This window comes from Biomphalaria glabrata, chromosome 4 (assembly GCF_947242115.1).
Source record: "Biomphalaria glabrata chromosome 4, xgBioGlab47.1, whole genome shotgun sequence".
Lineage (NCBI taxonomy): Eukaryota > Metazoa > Mollusca > Gastropoda > Planorbidae > Biomphalaria > Biomphalaria glabrata.
The window spans coordinates 31,073,286-31,089,733 of record NC_074714.1 but is presented as its reverse complement, the minus strand read 5'-3'; the positions used below and the strand labels follow the sequence as shown (position 1 = coordinate 31,089,733).

Sequence of the window (16,448 nt, the reverse complement as noted above, 5' to 3'; positions counted from 1 at the left end):
GATTTAGTGGTCTTGTTGTAGCAGTATTGGTGCTCCAGTCGATTTAGTGGTCTTGTTGTAGCTGTATTGGTGCTCCAGTCAATTTAGTGGTCTTATTGTGGCAGTATTGGTGCTCCAGTCAATTTAGTGGTCTTGTTGTAGCTGTATTGGTGCTCCAGTCAATTTAGTGGTCTTGTTGTAGCAGTATTGGTTAGTGGTCTTGTTGTAGCAGTATTGGTTAGTGGTCTTGTTGTAGCAGTATTGGTTAGTGGTCTTGTTGTAGCAGTATTGGTTAGTGGTCTTGTTGTAGCAGTATTGGTTAGTGGTCTTGTTGTAGCAGTATTGGTTAGTGGTCTTGTTGTAGCAGTATTGGTTAGTGGTCTTGTTGTAGCAGTATTGGTTAGTGGTCTTGTTGTAGCAGTATTGGTTAGTGGTCTTGTTGTAGCAGTATTGGTTAGTGGTCTTGTTGTAGCTGTGTTGGTGCTCCAGTCAATTTAGTGGTCTTGTTGTAGCTGTATTGGTGCTCCAGTCAATTTAGTGGTCTTGTTGTAGCTGTATTGGTGCTCCAGTCAATTTAGTGGTCTTGTTGTAGCTGTATTGGGGCTCCAGTCAGTTGAGGGGTCAGAATCTGTTGTCATCCATAGTGAACCCCATATCAGAACAGGTTATATTGTCTGAGTTTGACAGCTGCTGGTCACTCATGGGTCTGGATGGACTGAGGTCTGTAATGTTTTGAAATGAGTTAGATGATCGAGATAAACAGCTTCGTTTGAATCGAGCAAATAATCCTCCATCACTAAAACTCCTTGGCAATGAGGTCTGAGGCAGCACTAAAAAGTAAGAAAAAATGTGTATCTATTACTTTGTATTTCAACAACAGTTACTACATTAGGTTTGGGATATTAATGTCAGAAATATTAAATTAGCTTCTTCCCATTTTCACTGTAAACATTTCTTTTAGATCAAGAGATTAATGCTACTGAATGCTAAACCATGTGAATGAACACAATACATTCTATCCCATAATTCCACTCCAATGTTATAACCTAAAAAAATAAAAACACAGTAGAACAATAACTTTCTACAAGATACAAATTCAACAATAGAATTATAACTGAGGTATCAATAGAAGAAGGCATGCTGGTCAAAATTTACATGGTTCAATGTTTAGTCATTCTAAATGAGAAACGAAATTGATAGCATATTTAAAAGAAATTAAATGATTAGAAATGACAATATAATTATCACAATAGAAATAACAACTGTCAGTTTTGAAAGTATTACATGCAACAAAACTATATTTTTGTTTCAATTCCATTTATATAGTACACATTTCATGCATGCTCAATGTGCTAGGGTTCAATCTCTTTTGTGGATTAGTCAGGTATCTAAGAGGTGGTGGCTAGGCTGCCTTTAAGCCATTGGTAACACAACTCTGCTCGAGTATGGATTCAAACTTGAGTCCATTGTTAGGAGGCCAAGTGGTTTTGGCCTCTCAGCCACAGATCCCTCTGATGCCAATTATTTAATAAATTTCACAACAAGATTAATAGGCAATGGTGGTACCTTGGGGGCCTTTACAGTTAGAATACAGACTCATTAGTTATGTTGGAATGGCTGCAGAGGACAGCATCATGTGTAGAAGACACAGAGTAAGACAAGTTACTGTTAGGATTAGAATGTTAGCGAACTGAGAATTGTTTATAGAAGTGACAGCTAGTGTTGGGTTAATAATTCAGTGATAGTCAGTGTCAAGTGAGGTATTAGACTGTAGTGGATAGAAGTTGCTTAATGAGTTATGAAGGCTAGAAAATGTCAGTACATGTTGTGATCACTTGTAATTAATTTTTTTGTTGCTATAATCGATCATTAATCAATATTATTACATTTTCATAATCTTTTAATAATCAAATTTCATATTTATGTTTTAAAACTGACATTAGTAATCTAACCTAAATGGACCACCAGCAGACAACAGTTAGGTCTGCACTGGATATTGCTAAATATGTAGATCACTGCTAGGACTGTGTAGGCAAGTGAAATAATGCACTTTAAGACAAGTTTTTTTATTCCAATTATTGGTAATAAAATATCAGAAAATTGGACTTGTAATTAGTGGTGTGATTCTATGGTGTAATAATTATAATATTAATTGGCTAGTTAAATGAGACTAATTAAATAAGTGAGTACTGTTTAATAATCCAAGCCTAGACAACAACCAAATGAACTGAGATATACTGCTATCATTGATTTACAACTTTCTTGAGTTCTTTAGGCTAAATAGTTCTCCTTCTTATCTTTCATATATTTGATTGAAAAATATAAAAAGTACTAGAGTGTATAGATATCTTACCAAAGTTTTTGAACCAATCAGATAGGAGTTCCAAAGTGATCAAAATCTTTAAAAAAAATATATAATGCAAGAAAAGTAAATAAAACAAAGAAACAAAAAGTACTTTGAACAAAAAGTAAAAGAAAAAGTCACAGAACGTTTGTGTATGGTAACTTTCATGTGTTTGTGTATGGTAACTTTCATGTGTTTGTGTATGGTAAACTTTCATGTGTTTGTGTATGGTAAACTTTCATGTGTATAGTATGTTGATTTATTTTCTGAAACTCATCTCACAAAAAAAGCAATTAAGCAATGATCTGACCTTACTGACAACAGCACTAACTAGAAAACAATCACAGATAAAGAATAACAAAAATACAACAAAAGAATACGTTCAGAACGAAAAAGCAAGTTGAAGCTCTATTTATGAACTAATAAATTACAACTAAATCATTGGTTCATTTCCAATTTTAATTGTGTTTCTTGTCATTAATAAAAGAGTTGCTGAAAACTGAAAAGATATTTAACACACAAATAATCAAAGAGGATTTAAGCAAGTTTGAACAAAATATTGAAGCAACATAAAAATAATTTAGAAACTTGTGTACGCTAGTGCCTCTTACAACATAATGTACTACGACTAGATACCACTGGTTTGATTACTGGCTCACCATCTGGTTCTATCAGGCCAGCTTGCTCTGCTTCTGTACAAGAAATTAAACTTTTGTGTCTTAAGTTTAGAATGGAGTTGGCTACAATCCTAGCAGTTTCTCTCAGATATCCACCACTGGTTACCATGACAATGGGAATATTCCTTGAGCGGCACTTGGTAAACACAATCTCATCTCGTTGAATGATACCCTAAGTAGATAATGCAACAGTAAATAAAATGATCATTGAAAATTGGAAAATATATTTTTGAATGATACTCTAAGTAGATATTTAAACTATGAATAAAATGAACATCAAAATACTCTTGCTACAAATATTTGTTTTCTTGTCTTGCTATAACTTAGAAAAGAGAAGGAAAAAAATCAATCAAATAAAAAAAAAGAAAATTATTTTATTTCTGAAGGTTAGAAGTTTATATCAAAAAAGAGGAATGGTTCTGTAGAATATTGAGCTTGTATTTTCATGGGACATGTCACAGGGTGCTATCAAAAGTAATATTTGTATTTTCATGTGACAAGTCAGTGGTACCATAGTATCAAACGTAAAATATTGACAAAAACAAAGCCTGCAGGTTGCAGACTTTAATCTTACCTCTGCAGTTATAGACAGTAGTCCAAGTGGATCACCCTCCAATATATCTGTGCCAGCGTTGTAAACAACTAAATCTGGTGTGAATTCATTCAATGCGCCCTCCACATGCCTGGAGAAAACAAAATAAAGATCATGCCAATTAGAACCTAGACAATGTTTTTCTTTCTAATCAAAGACTCTCAACACAGTAAATAATTACCTTTCCACCAACTTTAAATATTTCTCATTGTCAGTGAAGCAACCAATTTCAACTTTTCTTTTAATGGCCCCTAAATAAATTATGAAAGAAAACAACATAGAATAATGGAACAACAAATTTTGAAAGAGTTAAGAGTAACATGTAGTGGACAATTAAAGTGAATATTGTGAACTAGCTAATTATATACTTTAAATTAAAGGAAATGTTTAATCATCAGTTTTAAAGGATACAATAGGATCCTGCAGCCAGTAGAAAGATTCTAACAGATGGCAAATTGCAAATGACTTTCTGTTTCATTATTTATTTTCTGTTTGTCAAGTATTTTTTTTAATACAACTTACAAAATTAAATGAAACAAAAGTGTAGCATTGTCAAGACTTGTTTTTTCTAAAAACTAATGTTTGACAAAAAGTTAAATCCTGCACAGCCCTACTTTTCATCATCTATGCAATATAGTCAGTTTTGGTGAAAGAGAATTTGTCCCAGTTCAATGTGTCAATTATTGAGAAGTACCTCAACATCCCTAATAATAGACAGTATTTACAGGCCACCAAATTCTAGTTTAGAGTACATGCAAGAACTATGTAATCAGTTAACTACACTTAAAGAAAAAAGAAAAATGCAGTTTTTGGATTAACCTACCTGATATAAATTGGAAAACACTAACCATAGATAAACACCAAAACCTTAAGGACATAAATGAGCTTTTTATAGAAACTTTACACAACCTAAGCATAGATCAAATCATTAAAAAACAAACTAGATTAAACAACACATTAGATCTCTTCTTAACCAACAGACCTGGATTAGTAGTAGATTATGATATTATGCCTGGTATATCAGACCATGATATCATTAAAATACATAGTCAGATAAAAGCAGTAGCCAATACAAAGCCCAAAAGAAACATCTTACTCTGGAATAAATGCAACCTAACACAACAACACCAGGCTGTATTAAACTTTCAACAAACATTCTTTTCAGAAAGAGACAGTAACCAACCAGTGGATGACCTCTGGAATTTCATTAAAAACTATTTTTAAAATATTATAGAAAATCATATACTAACTAAATACACATCAAACAAAATAAATAAATGCTGGTTTAATAATAGATTAAAGAAGCTTTGTAAACAGAAGGAAAACCTATATAGAAAATTTAAAGAAACTAAGGCAGAAAGAGTTTATAAAAAGTATATAAAAATTAAACACCTAACCCAAAAAGTAAGCAGACAGCTGCAGAGTGAATACATAAACAATGTAATAACTAAAGATAACAACAAAAACCTATGGTCATACATTAACTCTAAGAAAATGGAAACAACAGGCATAGCACCATTAAAAGGAGAAGATAACTTAACACATAATGATAATGAAACTAAAGCTAACATCCTAAATAAATACTTTGCATCAGCATTTTCAGCCCCAGGAGACAAAGACTGTTATGAACATAATGATAATAAAGTCGAAAACCATGTCCGCTTAGTATGGCTTTAATACACTGAATGACTACACAACACACATTTCGTGAACACATTCTTACGGACAAGTTACAAGCACATGTAAACATAAGAACGACAACCGATACAGCATATAATTTTCATAATATTCACCCCCAGTTTAAATTGTGCTTACTAATATTATTAACATTCAAAGAATTAAGTAAACACAGAACAATAATAGAGATAATAATAGGGAAGTAAACAAACAATGTAGAATAGCATGACATACTGTAACGTATTGATATAACATGATAAATCAAATAGCTTATTAAAATATAACATGATAGATCAAATATTATATTAAAGTCAAGTAACAAAGTAATATGAAGATAGTAAAATAACAAATGTCATTTTGGAGACTAGTAATGACAAATTGAATGTCAACTTAAGAGTTCTAGAAAGATGATGAACTTTAACTCTTTGTAATTGGGCCTAGTTCTCCTTACTCTAAGATTGTATCTATGTGTAGTTTCATCTGCTTGAGCTTCCGACGGTCTTACTATGTCTTCGGTGGTGCTGGTGTTTTCTTCAACCATCATAGAATCAGTAGGTTGATTCCTGGGAGGCAGCTTTGGACAGGGCAGTCAGTATCAAGCTCTGTTCCACTCTGATTCTCATTTTCTATAACTTTTTCTTTCTCCCTAGGGGCTAACATTCATAACGAGACTGTTTCCTCTCGACCATTTGGTGTTCGGATAATAGTGTACTGAGGGTTGCATGTTACTAAATCAACTTCTTCTGTTATGGGATCATATTTAGATGATCTAATGTTCTTCTTCAGCAGGACAGGACCCAGACTGGTCAACCATGTTGGCAAGGATGTCCCGCAACCACTTCTTCGGTTGAACCCAAGAAGTCGTTCATGTGGTGTCCTGTTAGTTGCGGTGCATAGTAATGACCGGATGGACTGCAGAGCATCAACATCATAGATTTGTTTTAACTCAAAGGCTGCACAGTAGCAATAGCCGAAACTGTTGAAGATTTTGATTTGCATACTCTTTGAAAATGACCCTTTTCGAAGCACTGATTGCATGTCGCTTACCTTGCAGGGCAATGAGAGCGGGGATGCTTAACTCTCCCGCAAAAAGTAACACTTGGTAGCTTCATGTATGTGTGAATTGCTTGCACTCTGAGGAATGGTTACATTTGATGAGGGTGTGGCCAAAGAATTGAAAAGAGTAGTTGCCAAGCAATTAGTTTCCGGCTGTGATGATTTATATTGTAATGAGTGCTGATACAAAAGTACAAGAAAAGGGAATCGAAAAACTATTAGCCAACATCAAACCAAATAAAGCATCTGGACCTGATGGTATTCCAGCTAGATTACTCAAAGAACTTAGCAATGAGCTAGCACCAGTGTTCAAAATACTCTTTCAGGCATCTCTTAACCAGGGCAGAGTACCAAAGGACTGGAAAGAAGCTAATGTCACCCCCCCCCCTATTTAAAAAAGGAGAAAAATCTGACCCAGGAAACTACAGACCAGTATCACTTACCAGCATCACATGTAAAATCCTAGAACACATAATATGTAGCAACATCATAAACCACTTAGACAAACATAATGTCCTCACACCATACCAACATGGCTTTAGGAAATATAGATCATGTGAAACACAACTAATAGGACTAATTGATGATTTTTCAAAGGGTTTAGATGACAGTGAAGAAATAAATGCTATCTTAATTGATTTTTCCAAGGCTTTTGACAAAGTTCACCACCATTATTTGCTTAAAAAATTAAAATGTTTCGGCATTAATGGTCCATTGCATCAGTGGATTAAAGATTTTCTGATAGGGAGAGAACAAACTGTAATAATAAATGGCTCTAAATCAACACCAATAACAGTAAACTCAGGTGCACCTCAAGGAACAGTCTTAGGTCCACTACTATTTTTAATTTACATAAATGATTTACTCAATTGCATTAGTTCAGGAACAAAAGTCAGATTATTTGCAGACGATTGCATAATATATAGAACAATAAAAACAACACAAGATACAGAAATTTTACAAAGAGAATTAGATGAATTACAGAAATGGGAATCAAATTGGAGCATGTCTTTCCACCCAGAAAAATGTCAGTTATTAAGAGTAACAAACAAACAAATTAATTCCACTTATCTTATTCATGGTAAACCAGTAACACAAACTAAAAACGCAAAATACCTAGGTGTTATAATAAATGAAAAACTGTCATGGAATCCCCATATTGATGAAGCTATCAAAAAAAAACAACAAAGCATTAGGGTTTATTAAAAGAAATTTCTATAAATCAAATAAGAACATAAAACTAAAATGTTATTTAACCTTGGTTAGGCCAATAATAGAATATGCATCCTCTGTTTGGGACCCCCAACTCAAGAAAACATTAAGAAACTGGAACAGATACAGTGAGATTCATAACAAATGAATATTAACATTTGACTAGAGTAACACCTTTAGTAAAATCACTAAATTTAGAAAGCCTTCAGGATAGAAAACTTAAAAGTAAAGTAGCAATTATACATAAAACACTTAACCATAATATTCAAATACAAAAACAAAATTTAATAAAAATACTCTGAAAGACACAAAGATAAAGGCACATTTCTTGTTTCATATGCTAGGACTAATTTGTACAAATGCTCTTTCTTCCCTAGCGCTATTAGAGCATGGAATGGGTTGCCTGAGCTAGCTAGAAAAACCAGTGACTTGGCAGAATTTAAGTCATTGGTAAATATGCATTACTGAATGCATGACGCTTAAGACGTAATCATTTTCATTTTTGAAGTAACTTCTGTATTATATAAGATAAGAACATACAAACATGTTTGCATTAAAAAACACATTCATTTCTTTCCAACATTCAACTGTTAAAATTGTTTAAAATATATATTTACGCTTTGCAAAACCATCATGAGGGTATATGTCTCTATTGAAGATGTCTAAGATATAGACTTTGTTATCGTCCATAAAATCTCTCTCATGGCCATTACCCTGAAGATTTAAAAAAAAAAAAAAAAAAAAAAAAAAAAGGCAATAAAAGAAATTCAATCATTTGATTCGCAATAAAAATTAAAACCATTGAACTAAACTAATCTATAAATTAACCTACACTCTTTGACAGAAATGGTCACAATGTATGAGCTATACTAATTTATAAATTAACTAAATTTACAATCTATGCATATTCAAATTTTATTAAAATGTTTACCAAAGTAAAACAAAATATTTTTAAAAATTCTTTTTTAAAAAACAAAAGCTTATATAAGGGAAAGAACTCTGCACTCACAAACATCTCTCAATAATATATTGATATTAAACAAAATAAATAATGACCAATAATTAATTAACTCATTAGATGATGTGTTAAAATTAATTCATGTTTAGTTAGGTACAATAAATTATTTTAAAGGTTCAACTTAATCTGAGGATTTGAGAAATAATGAAACCCTACATATTTAGCTGTATCTGTGAAGGCCAAAGGATTAATTTCCCTTGTTGTTATCAAACAAAATAAATAATTACCAGTAATTAATTGACTACTTGGTTAATTTTTTTTTTATTCATGTCTTGTCTATGCCAATAAATAATTGTGTAACGTTACAGCTTAATCTGAGAATGTGTGTGGGAGAATTAATGGGTACAAACCTTTTACCAGACAGACAGAGTTGATATATGCTTTGTAAAGAAAAAACATTTAGAAAGAAAAAAAACTTTGATATATATGTTGCAAATAACTATGAAAAAAACTATTTAAACAAGAGGAAGACAATGTCTTACCTGGTGAGCATCTAGATCTATGATCATTGCTTTAGAAATATTGAAGATTTGAAAGGCATACTGTATTGACAGAGTGATGTCTGCATAAGCACAAAATCCTCCACCTCTGTTGGCTGAACAGTGGTGAAATCCTCCACCAATATTTATGGCCCAGCCTCTTTCTATTGCCAATTTACCTCCCTTTTAAAGGCAATTAAAAAAAAAACCTGTTCATTGTAGTTGTTTTAAAGTAGTAGGCCAATTATTTATTACCAAACTAAATCATCTTGTCCTATGATATCAAAGTAAAACATCATGTCCTATGATATAAAATGTCCTACCATAATAGTTCCACTTGTTTGGAACCGAAATGGTCTAAGAACTTTTTTCTGAACAATAAAATTTGGCAACAGAGCAACAGGTGGGACTTCAGTTATTCCAGCAACATTAATACTCCACTGCAATAGTGAGAAGATGACATCATGGGTTATAACAGTGTACAGACATTCTAATTTAGTAAGTCCTGCTAACTACAGAATCAGGCATGCAGTCATACAGACATTCTAATTTAGTAAGTCCTGTCAACTACAGAATCAGGCATGCAGTCATACAGACATTCTAATTTTGTAAGTCCTGTCAACTACAGAATCAGGCATGCAGTCATTTATCAAACTAACAGCTTGGTGAATTGAAAAACAATACATGGATTAACTTTAACCTAGATTCATGTTAGTAAGAACTATATTAAAACATTTTGTATTTTAGGTCATTAGAGATTATTGATCACATTTACTGTAAAGTTTCAAGCCATGTCACTGAATTTACTTCATTTAAGAAAGACAAAGGATGTATCCATCCAAACATTTGGAACAGTGACTTGACAACAATCATTCACTTAGATGTAGAAACTAACGCAAGTTGTTTTTTTTTAAATTGACATAGACACGTATAAAAAAAATTTGTTTCTTTGAAAATTTATATTAAATATTTTCTGATTCTACATTTAAGATAAGAAAATAATAAATAAAAAATAACAAAAAAAAACAAAAAAAAAACATCCAAAATAATCAATTTTCGTAATATTCTTTTAATGCAGAACTTTTATCTTCTAAATATAAACATATTGGTAATAGTTTGCTGATTTTCTAACACAAACACATATGTAGTAATAAATACTGGTGATGTTAACTTTTGATAAAAATATTTGTAACTGATCAGAAAATTGTGTAACTTGTAGTAATAGCATTAGAAAAGAAATAAATCAACATTGAGATCAATGTACTCTTGCTGTTAACTAGAACTGAAAACCAAAAAGACTAGAACTACTAGATCTAAACAACAAAAACTATACCTCATTCATCCCCTCCACAATATTAGCCAGCTAGAAAAAGACAATGACACACTTACAAGTCAATAGAAGGTTGAACTCATTTAGGTTTAGCACAATGGAATGGATACATCCTGTCCTAACAATAGTGTCTTAATCCTCTGACTTTTCATTATGCCAAACCTCATCATAGAGTGGTGCTGTTCCCAACCTATTCTCCCCTTTCCAAATAGTGACTTAAAAAACCTTGTTTCATCCCTCTTCATTAACAAACACCCAAAGAAAATATTTGAACATAGTCCATAATTACAGACATTTCACTTGAGTGTTGAGAGCAAGCAGGGCTTCGATATGCCTTGAATTTAATAAATGCTGAGTTGAGAGAACTGTCTAATATCACTAAGGCATGCTCTTAGAAATAACTGTAAGTTTAATGATGAAGTTTGACTGTTTCTCATTTACATAAATAGATTAAGATATTATGCTAATTTTAAAAAATCTTAAATATACACTTTCAGACTAACTATAAATGTGTAGAGTATCCACATTGTGAGGATGGTTTTACCTTTAGACTACGTAAATATTTATTGGAGTGCACTAGAAGTAAATCTTCTTCTGTGGCTTCCATTGGTTCTACAACTGTATCTTCTCGTAGCATGCCAGCCACTAATCAAAGGACATAACAATACATAAAACATTTTGAAATGATAACATGTGCAAAAATGTCCTAGTAATAGCTTTAGCATCACATTAGTCAATAGTTTAAAACAAGAACATAAGTTACATTTTAATCAATATTCTCAGACAGTAAAGGTAATAAATACTGAAAAACATACAATGTCTCAAAGTATGCACAAATTATATTTATTGACATCAAGCCATTTATCATTGCAAGTCTAACTTGCTTTCATTAAAAATTATAGATGGTCCTTCTAGAAAGAATAATACAGTCAAAACTTCCAGCAAAATGTCTGCATAAGACAATAGTTTGTTTTATTTAAACTTTGCTTTAGTGTGTAGATATAATATAAATATATAGTATTTATTGTGATGCTAAAAAACTTTTTTTTAGCACAGCAATAGATTTTATATATTTGCAGACCTGCCTACCTAAAAAAGTCAAAATGTGTAACACTGAGGTTCAAAATGTGGATTTTGGGACCTCAATGTGGAACACACGCGCGAACGACTTTTTTCTTTAAACAATATAAACCGAAATGATATTAAAATTAATATTAAAAAAAAAAATGCTTACCTTTATATACAATTTTCACATCCAGATCTATATTAATTATTTACAATTATATTTGATTAGTCTCTAATTATCTTTTTGGAGAGATTTCATATAGACTGTTTTCAAATCTCTCAACTCAACATCAGTATATTTTCTATCCAATGCATTTTCTGGCCTTGATTTGGCTATAAGCAATGCTTCCAAAGTGTCATTACTGAGGCTACTTCTGGCATCAGTCTTAATTTTTCTCACAATTGAGAAAATGCGTTCACAGTGAGCAGATGAATGAGGAATAGTCAGAACTGACATCATCATTTGTGGCAGAAGTTTAAATGTTTTCTCATTATGTTCTTTTAATTCTGCTATTGCTGACCATGTTGAATCTTGTCTATCTCTTACACAGCTTGTTATATCAGTTATTAAGTAGGTTGCATACTCCAGTTTGATGTCAGCTACTGTTGCATTATTTGGCACTATGGAAGGAAATTTTTCTGCAAAGTAATCAATGGCTGAAGTTTTCCCATCAGCTACATCATGTAAGGATGTATCTACAATTTCAGCATGTTTTAATAGCTCATGTTGAAGTGGAAGCTTATTTGTGAGATATTTAACAGAAGTTACATAAAACTGTTTCACTGCTTCAAAAAATTCTTGCAGACGTTCCTGTCTAAGGTGAACCTCTTCTTTTCTCTTGATAAAGTCACTTGCTGACTGACCTAAGTGAATTTCTGAGGAGTCTTTAATGTTTGTTGCTACATCAATATTCACCTCCAGTACATCTTTGTTCACCATGGCAGATGGTTTGACAAAACGAATGAGCAAGGATTTGATCAGTTTTTCAAGCCTTCTTCTTAGAACATGAACCATTGGAGAAGCACTTTGCAATTCAGTGTTGATGACATCAAATGGTTGAAGAGCATCAACCAGAAAATGACAAATCAGCCGGTTGGTAGGTGAAGAGAAAATTTTTCTTAAGCTAACTGCCTTTTGCTTTTCACAAACTGATTTTGCATGTTTTTCTTGATATTTGAAAAAATCTAGTAAAGGCTCCCAATTTTCTAGAAGTCTTGGTAAACACCTCTTTATACTCAGCCACCTGGTACTGACATGCTTCAAAAGCTTTGAGTTTGTAATTTCATGCAAATTCTGAATTTGTTTAAAGTTGCTTTGTCTGACACAGCTTCTTTTAAAATAATAAAAAACATTGATCAAAAGTTGGTCAACACTGAATGGAAAGCTTGATGCACCCTTTTCTGCTGCAATGTGTATCAAATGACAGACACAGCCAGAAAAAAAAGTATTAGGATTTCTTTTCAAAATATATCCATATACTCCTTTCTCTTTTCCAGACATTACTGGAGCATTGTCTGCACCAAGAGAAATACAATGTTTCCATGGTACTGAGTGAGTTTTAAACTCATTGTCGATAAGGGTAAATATTGTCTCACCTGTTGCAGATGTCTCACATGCTGGCACTGAGAGAAGTTCAGACTCTATAACAGAAGATTCTGGATTTAGCACTCGAATAACTATTGGAAAAAGTTTATTGCTTCCAAAATCATTGCTTCCATCTGTGGAAATTGTAAAAGGAAACATCCGCATTCTTGCTGCAAGACTTGTTGTATTTTTTGCAGCTATCTCCTTTACAATGGCAGTTCCTTTAGATCTTCCGCATTGAAATTTCTGTGCCACGTCGCTATCTTTAAACATAAGTTTAAAAGCTTTCGTCAGTTTGTCGAGACATGCCAATGGTATGTTCATTTCTACTGCTAGATCTACTAGCATTACTTCAGATCTAATAACCTCATTGTCGGTTTTGGAATCAGATTTACTGGCAAAAAAACTACTTATAGACTTTGACTCTTTCGCACAATTTGACAAATCAACATGTCTTTGGGTAGCAATGTGTCTATTTACGTCGAATTTCCCACTATGCTTTATGGAAAACTCACAATTACATAATTCACAATAAGCATTTGACTCACATGTTCGTCCCGCTTTTATAAAAGGAAACTCAACAGTATATTCCTTTCTGAAAAATTGTATACGTCTTTTTGTATTAGAAGGAGCAATGTTTTCAAAAGCTGCGCGCTTAAACATTCTCGATTCAAATGAACCGGAAAAACAATTGAAGGCTATTATAATCTTCATTGACTTTTAATTGTTTGGGATGGGCCATCAAGAACCAATCATTAGTTGACTTATGGTACCAAAATGTCACGCACAGCGTAGTGCGCTCTCTTCGCCAGATGGTGTCTTCACCCCCTCTTTTTGTTTTCCTAATTAGACGGCTTAGAGTGACCTTCAAGACCACTAGTAAGCTATCAAGAACCAATCAATAGTTGACCTATGGTACCAAAACGTCACACGCAGCGCAGCGAGCTCTCTTCGCCAGATAGATCTATGGCTTCACCCCACCTTTACTAATTATTTTTGTCCCCAATAGGACGGCTTAGCGTGACCTCAGTGACCGCTTGTAAGCTAGCTTAAAGAGGGAAAAAAAAAAAGGATGCGAAATGCGTAACGCGACAGGTTAAAGTCGTATTTGCGTACTGGCGGTCATTTTTGGGAGATTTTGCGTAACGAATACGCATTTTGCGTAACGGTAGGCAGGTCTGTATTTGTACTATATATATTCATTTATATATAATATTAATAATATTATATTTGTATGCCACAACAGTTACAGAGTAATAATAAGTTTAGTCTCTGCCTAGAAATATAATATTCTTTATGTATCACTGTTCCATCTAAACAAAGAACATACCTTTAAGAAATTCAAATATTTTTCCCCATTTCCCTGAATCAAATGGATGAAGTTTTTCTAATCCACAAAATCCAATATTATATTCTGAGCTGTAAATAATTGACCATTGTGTGGGTTTGACCACTACTTCATACTGCTGGCAGCTCCTCTTTGATTTAGTTAAGCTTAGAACCAAACAAAAACAGAAATAAATTTAATTTAAATAAATAAAATTCAAAAAACTGTAAATTACATCTCAAAGAAATACTAAATTGTCTCAAGGTTTGAAAAAAAAAATGTTAGTTTGTCTTTTGTTCCATAATCAACTGAAATAAAACAGCACCAGGATAACTTCATTCAATATGTTTGACTCAACAGAGAGCATAGAAGATTATTTCTCTTAGTCAATTCTAATAAGACAAAAGTGAAATAAGTTAACTTAAATTAGTGTGTTTGTATATTATAAATGTTTAGAAAATATTCTTATCATCGCAGAAACCAATCTAAAAAAAAATACATTATAACAAAATGGAGAATTCTGTTTTTGAAAATGTTTTAGAGCAAGCTATTCTACTTTACCTTTCTTCTACAGTCTGTGTGTTGAGATCAGGCTCCATTTCTAAGTTTAAAAAGTCTCTTGGGAGTTCATTCGAATTAATTTGTCTAGAATATTGTGTACAGGACCTGATATCTTGATCATGTACATGACATTTTTATTTGGTAATTCAAATCCTATAAAATAGAAGCACATAATAAAAGACATAAAGCAACTAAAAATATCCGTAGCATGGTAAATCAATTTAAAGAAAAAGTATAAATTTAGAATACATCTGGTTATGTTTAGACATAATATTTACTGATGTTTATGACATAACATATAACATATGATGTTTACAATGCAAAATGTCTCCACATTAGATATGGAAAACAAGTGAAAAATCTTCATCCAGCCAGCTTCATACATAGTCATAGTTACACTACTATAGTTACAGGTGGATAATGATACTGATAGACAAACATTACTTCTTTACTAGATTCTATATCTAGATTCTAATGATAGTGACAGTACAACACAGTCATTAGTTATCATTAGTATGATTAGTTATTAGTATCAATCATCATTTATTCATTACTTACTACACTCTAGGTCTAGATCTTGTTGATCTATTATAGATTCTATACTTTACTATGATGACAGAGAGATTGATTAGTATTAGATATCTAGTATCATAAGTATGATCATTCAATTCATAGAGATCTAGAATCGAGGATAATAGAATTTTATTGAATAGACCTCTAACTAGTACTAGATCTAGTAAAACTAGATCTAGATAGAAATAGATTTACTAAGTCTAAGTACTAGATTATCATTATGATCTGATCTAGAGATCTAGATCTAGATCAAAATTCAAATAAGTAAACATAGAATCTTATCTATAGACTATAATCACTATAGACATAGAGTATAGAGTCATAGATAGAGTGATAGACTCTAGATCATGATCTGGGCCAAGCCTAACACTAACACTAATCATGAATCATGGCCAATCAGTGTCAATCACATATTGTGACAGATGAGGAGGCTGAGATTGAGATGGGCTGAGTAGGAATATATATAGTAATATACTATATACTTATAACTTAATTTTAATCATTTAATGATACTATAATAAACTTATTTAAACTAGTTTTTACTAGATCTACCATGACACCTAAATCTAGATCTAGATAGCGGAAATGTCTACAGGATTACCGCGGAAATTACCTAATGAATAATGCTACCCACTGCCTTATATTGCCAATAATATTAGGTAATCATGAAGATCAGCGTCTTAAAATAAAAAATCGAAGGAGATTATCATTAGTCATTAGTTACTAGAATTGTCCGACATGTTGTTGACAAAGTTAGAAATAAAGCAGAATGATCTCCCTTGTCAGTAATACTATTCGCGACTGAAGGAGGCCATTGAACAAAAAAAAAAATTTTTAGAAACTACTCTAACCCAAACCCTAGCCAGTGGCGTAGCATCCATGGCGCGAAGGGGTTCAATGAACCCGGGCCCACGACCATTAGGGGCCCACAGCATGTGGAGTAGCAACAATGGCGCGCCAAGGGGTTCATTGC

The 16,448-nt window shown here is 32.6% G+C and overlaps 1 protein-coding gene across 7 annotated transcripts; it reads right to left on the bottom strand.

Annotated features, from left to right (window-relative positions):
* Positions 1–412: 412 nt before the first annotated feature.
* Positions 413–16,227, bottom strand: LOC106054098 (histone deacetylase 11-like). 7 transcript variants are annotated; one of them, XM_056027830.1, is made up of 13 exons: positions 16,089–16,226; positions 14,903–15,055; positions 14,345–14,508; positions 10,909–11,009; positions 10,368–10,397; positions 9,358–9,474; positions 9,038–9,217; positions 8,155–8,251; positions 3,774–3,843; positions 3,575–3,683; positions 2,983–3,172; positions 2,333–2,378; positions 670–809 (listed from the first exon to the last, which is right to left on the bottom strand). In XM_056027830.1, the coding sequence occupies exons 2-12, from the start codon at positions 14,938–14,940 to the stop codon at positions 2,350–2,352; spliced, it is 1,125 nt and encodes a 374-aa protein (XP_055883805.1). In that variant the 5' UTR covers positions 14,941–15,055; positions 16,089–16,226; the 3' UTR covers positions 670–809; positions 2,333–2,349. The 7 variants fall into 7 exon arrangements, with proteins under 7 accessions (XP_055883798.1, XP_055883800.1, XP_055883802.1 ...); XM_056027823.1 differs by lacking the exon at positions 2,333–2,378 and having other exon boundaries at positions 413–809; positions 16,089–16,227; XM_056027825.1 differs by lacking the exon at positions 2,333–2,378 and having other exon boundaries at positions 413–809; positions 16,110–16,226.
* Positions 16,228–16,448: the final 221 nt, after the last annotated feature.

Excerpts from the sequence above, each read along its gene's own strand:
- LOC106054098 (XM_056027823.1), bottom strand. The coding sequence starts at position 14,940 with ATGGAGCCTGATCTCAACACACAGACTGTAGAAGAAAG. Across the intron at positions 9,475-10,367 it reads TTGTGGAGGGGATGAATGAG|TGGAGTATTAATGTTGCTGG; the intron begins GTATAGTTTTTG and ends TCACTATTGCAG. Across the intron at positions 9,218-9,357 it reads AAACAAGTGGAACTATTATG|GGAGGTAAATTGGCAATAGA; the intron begins GTAGGACATTTT and ends TGCCTTTAAAAG.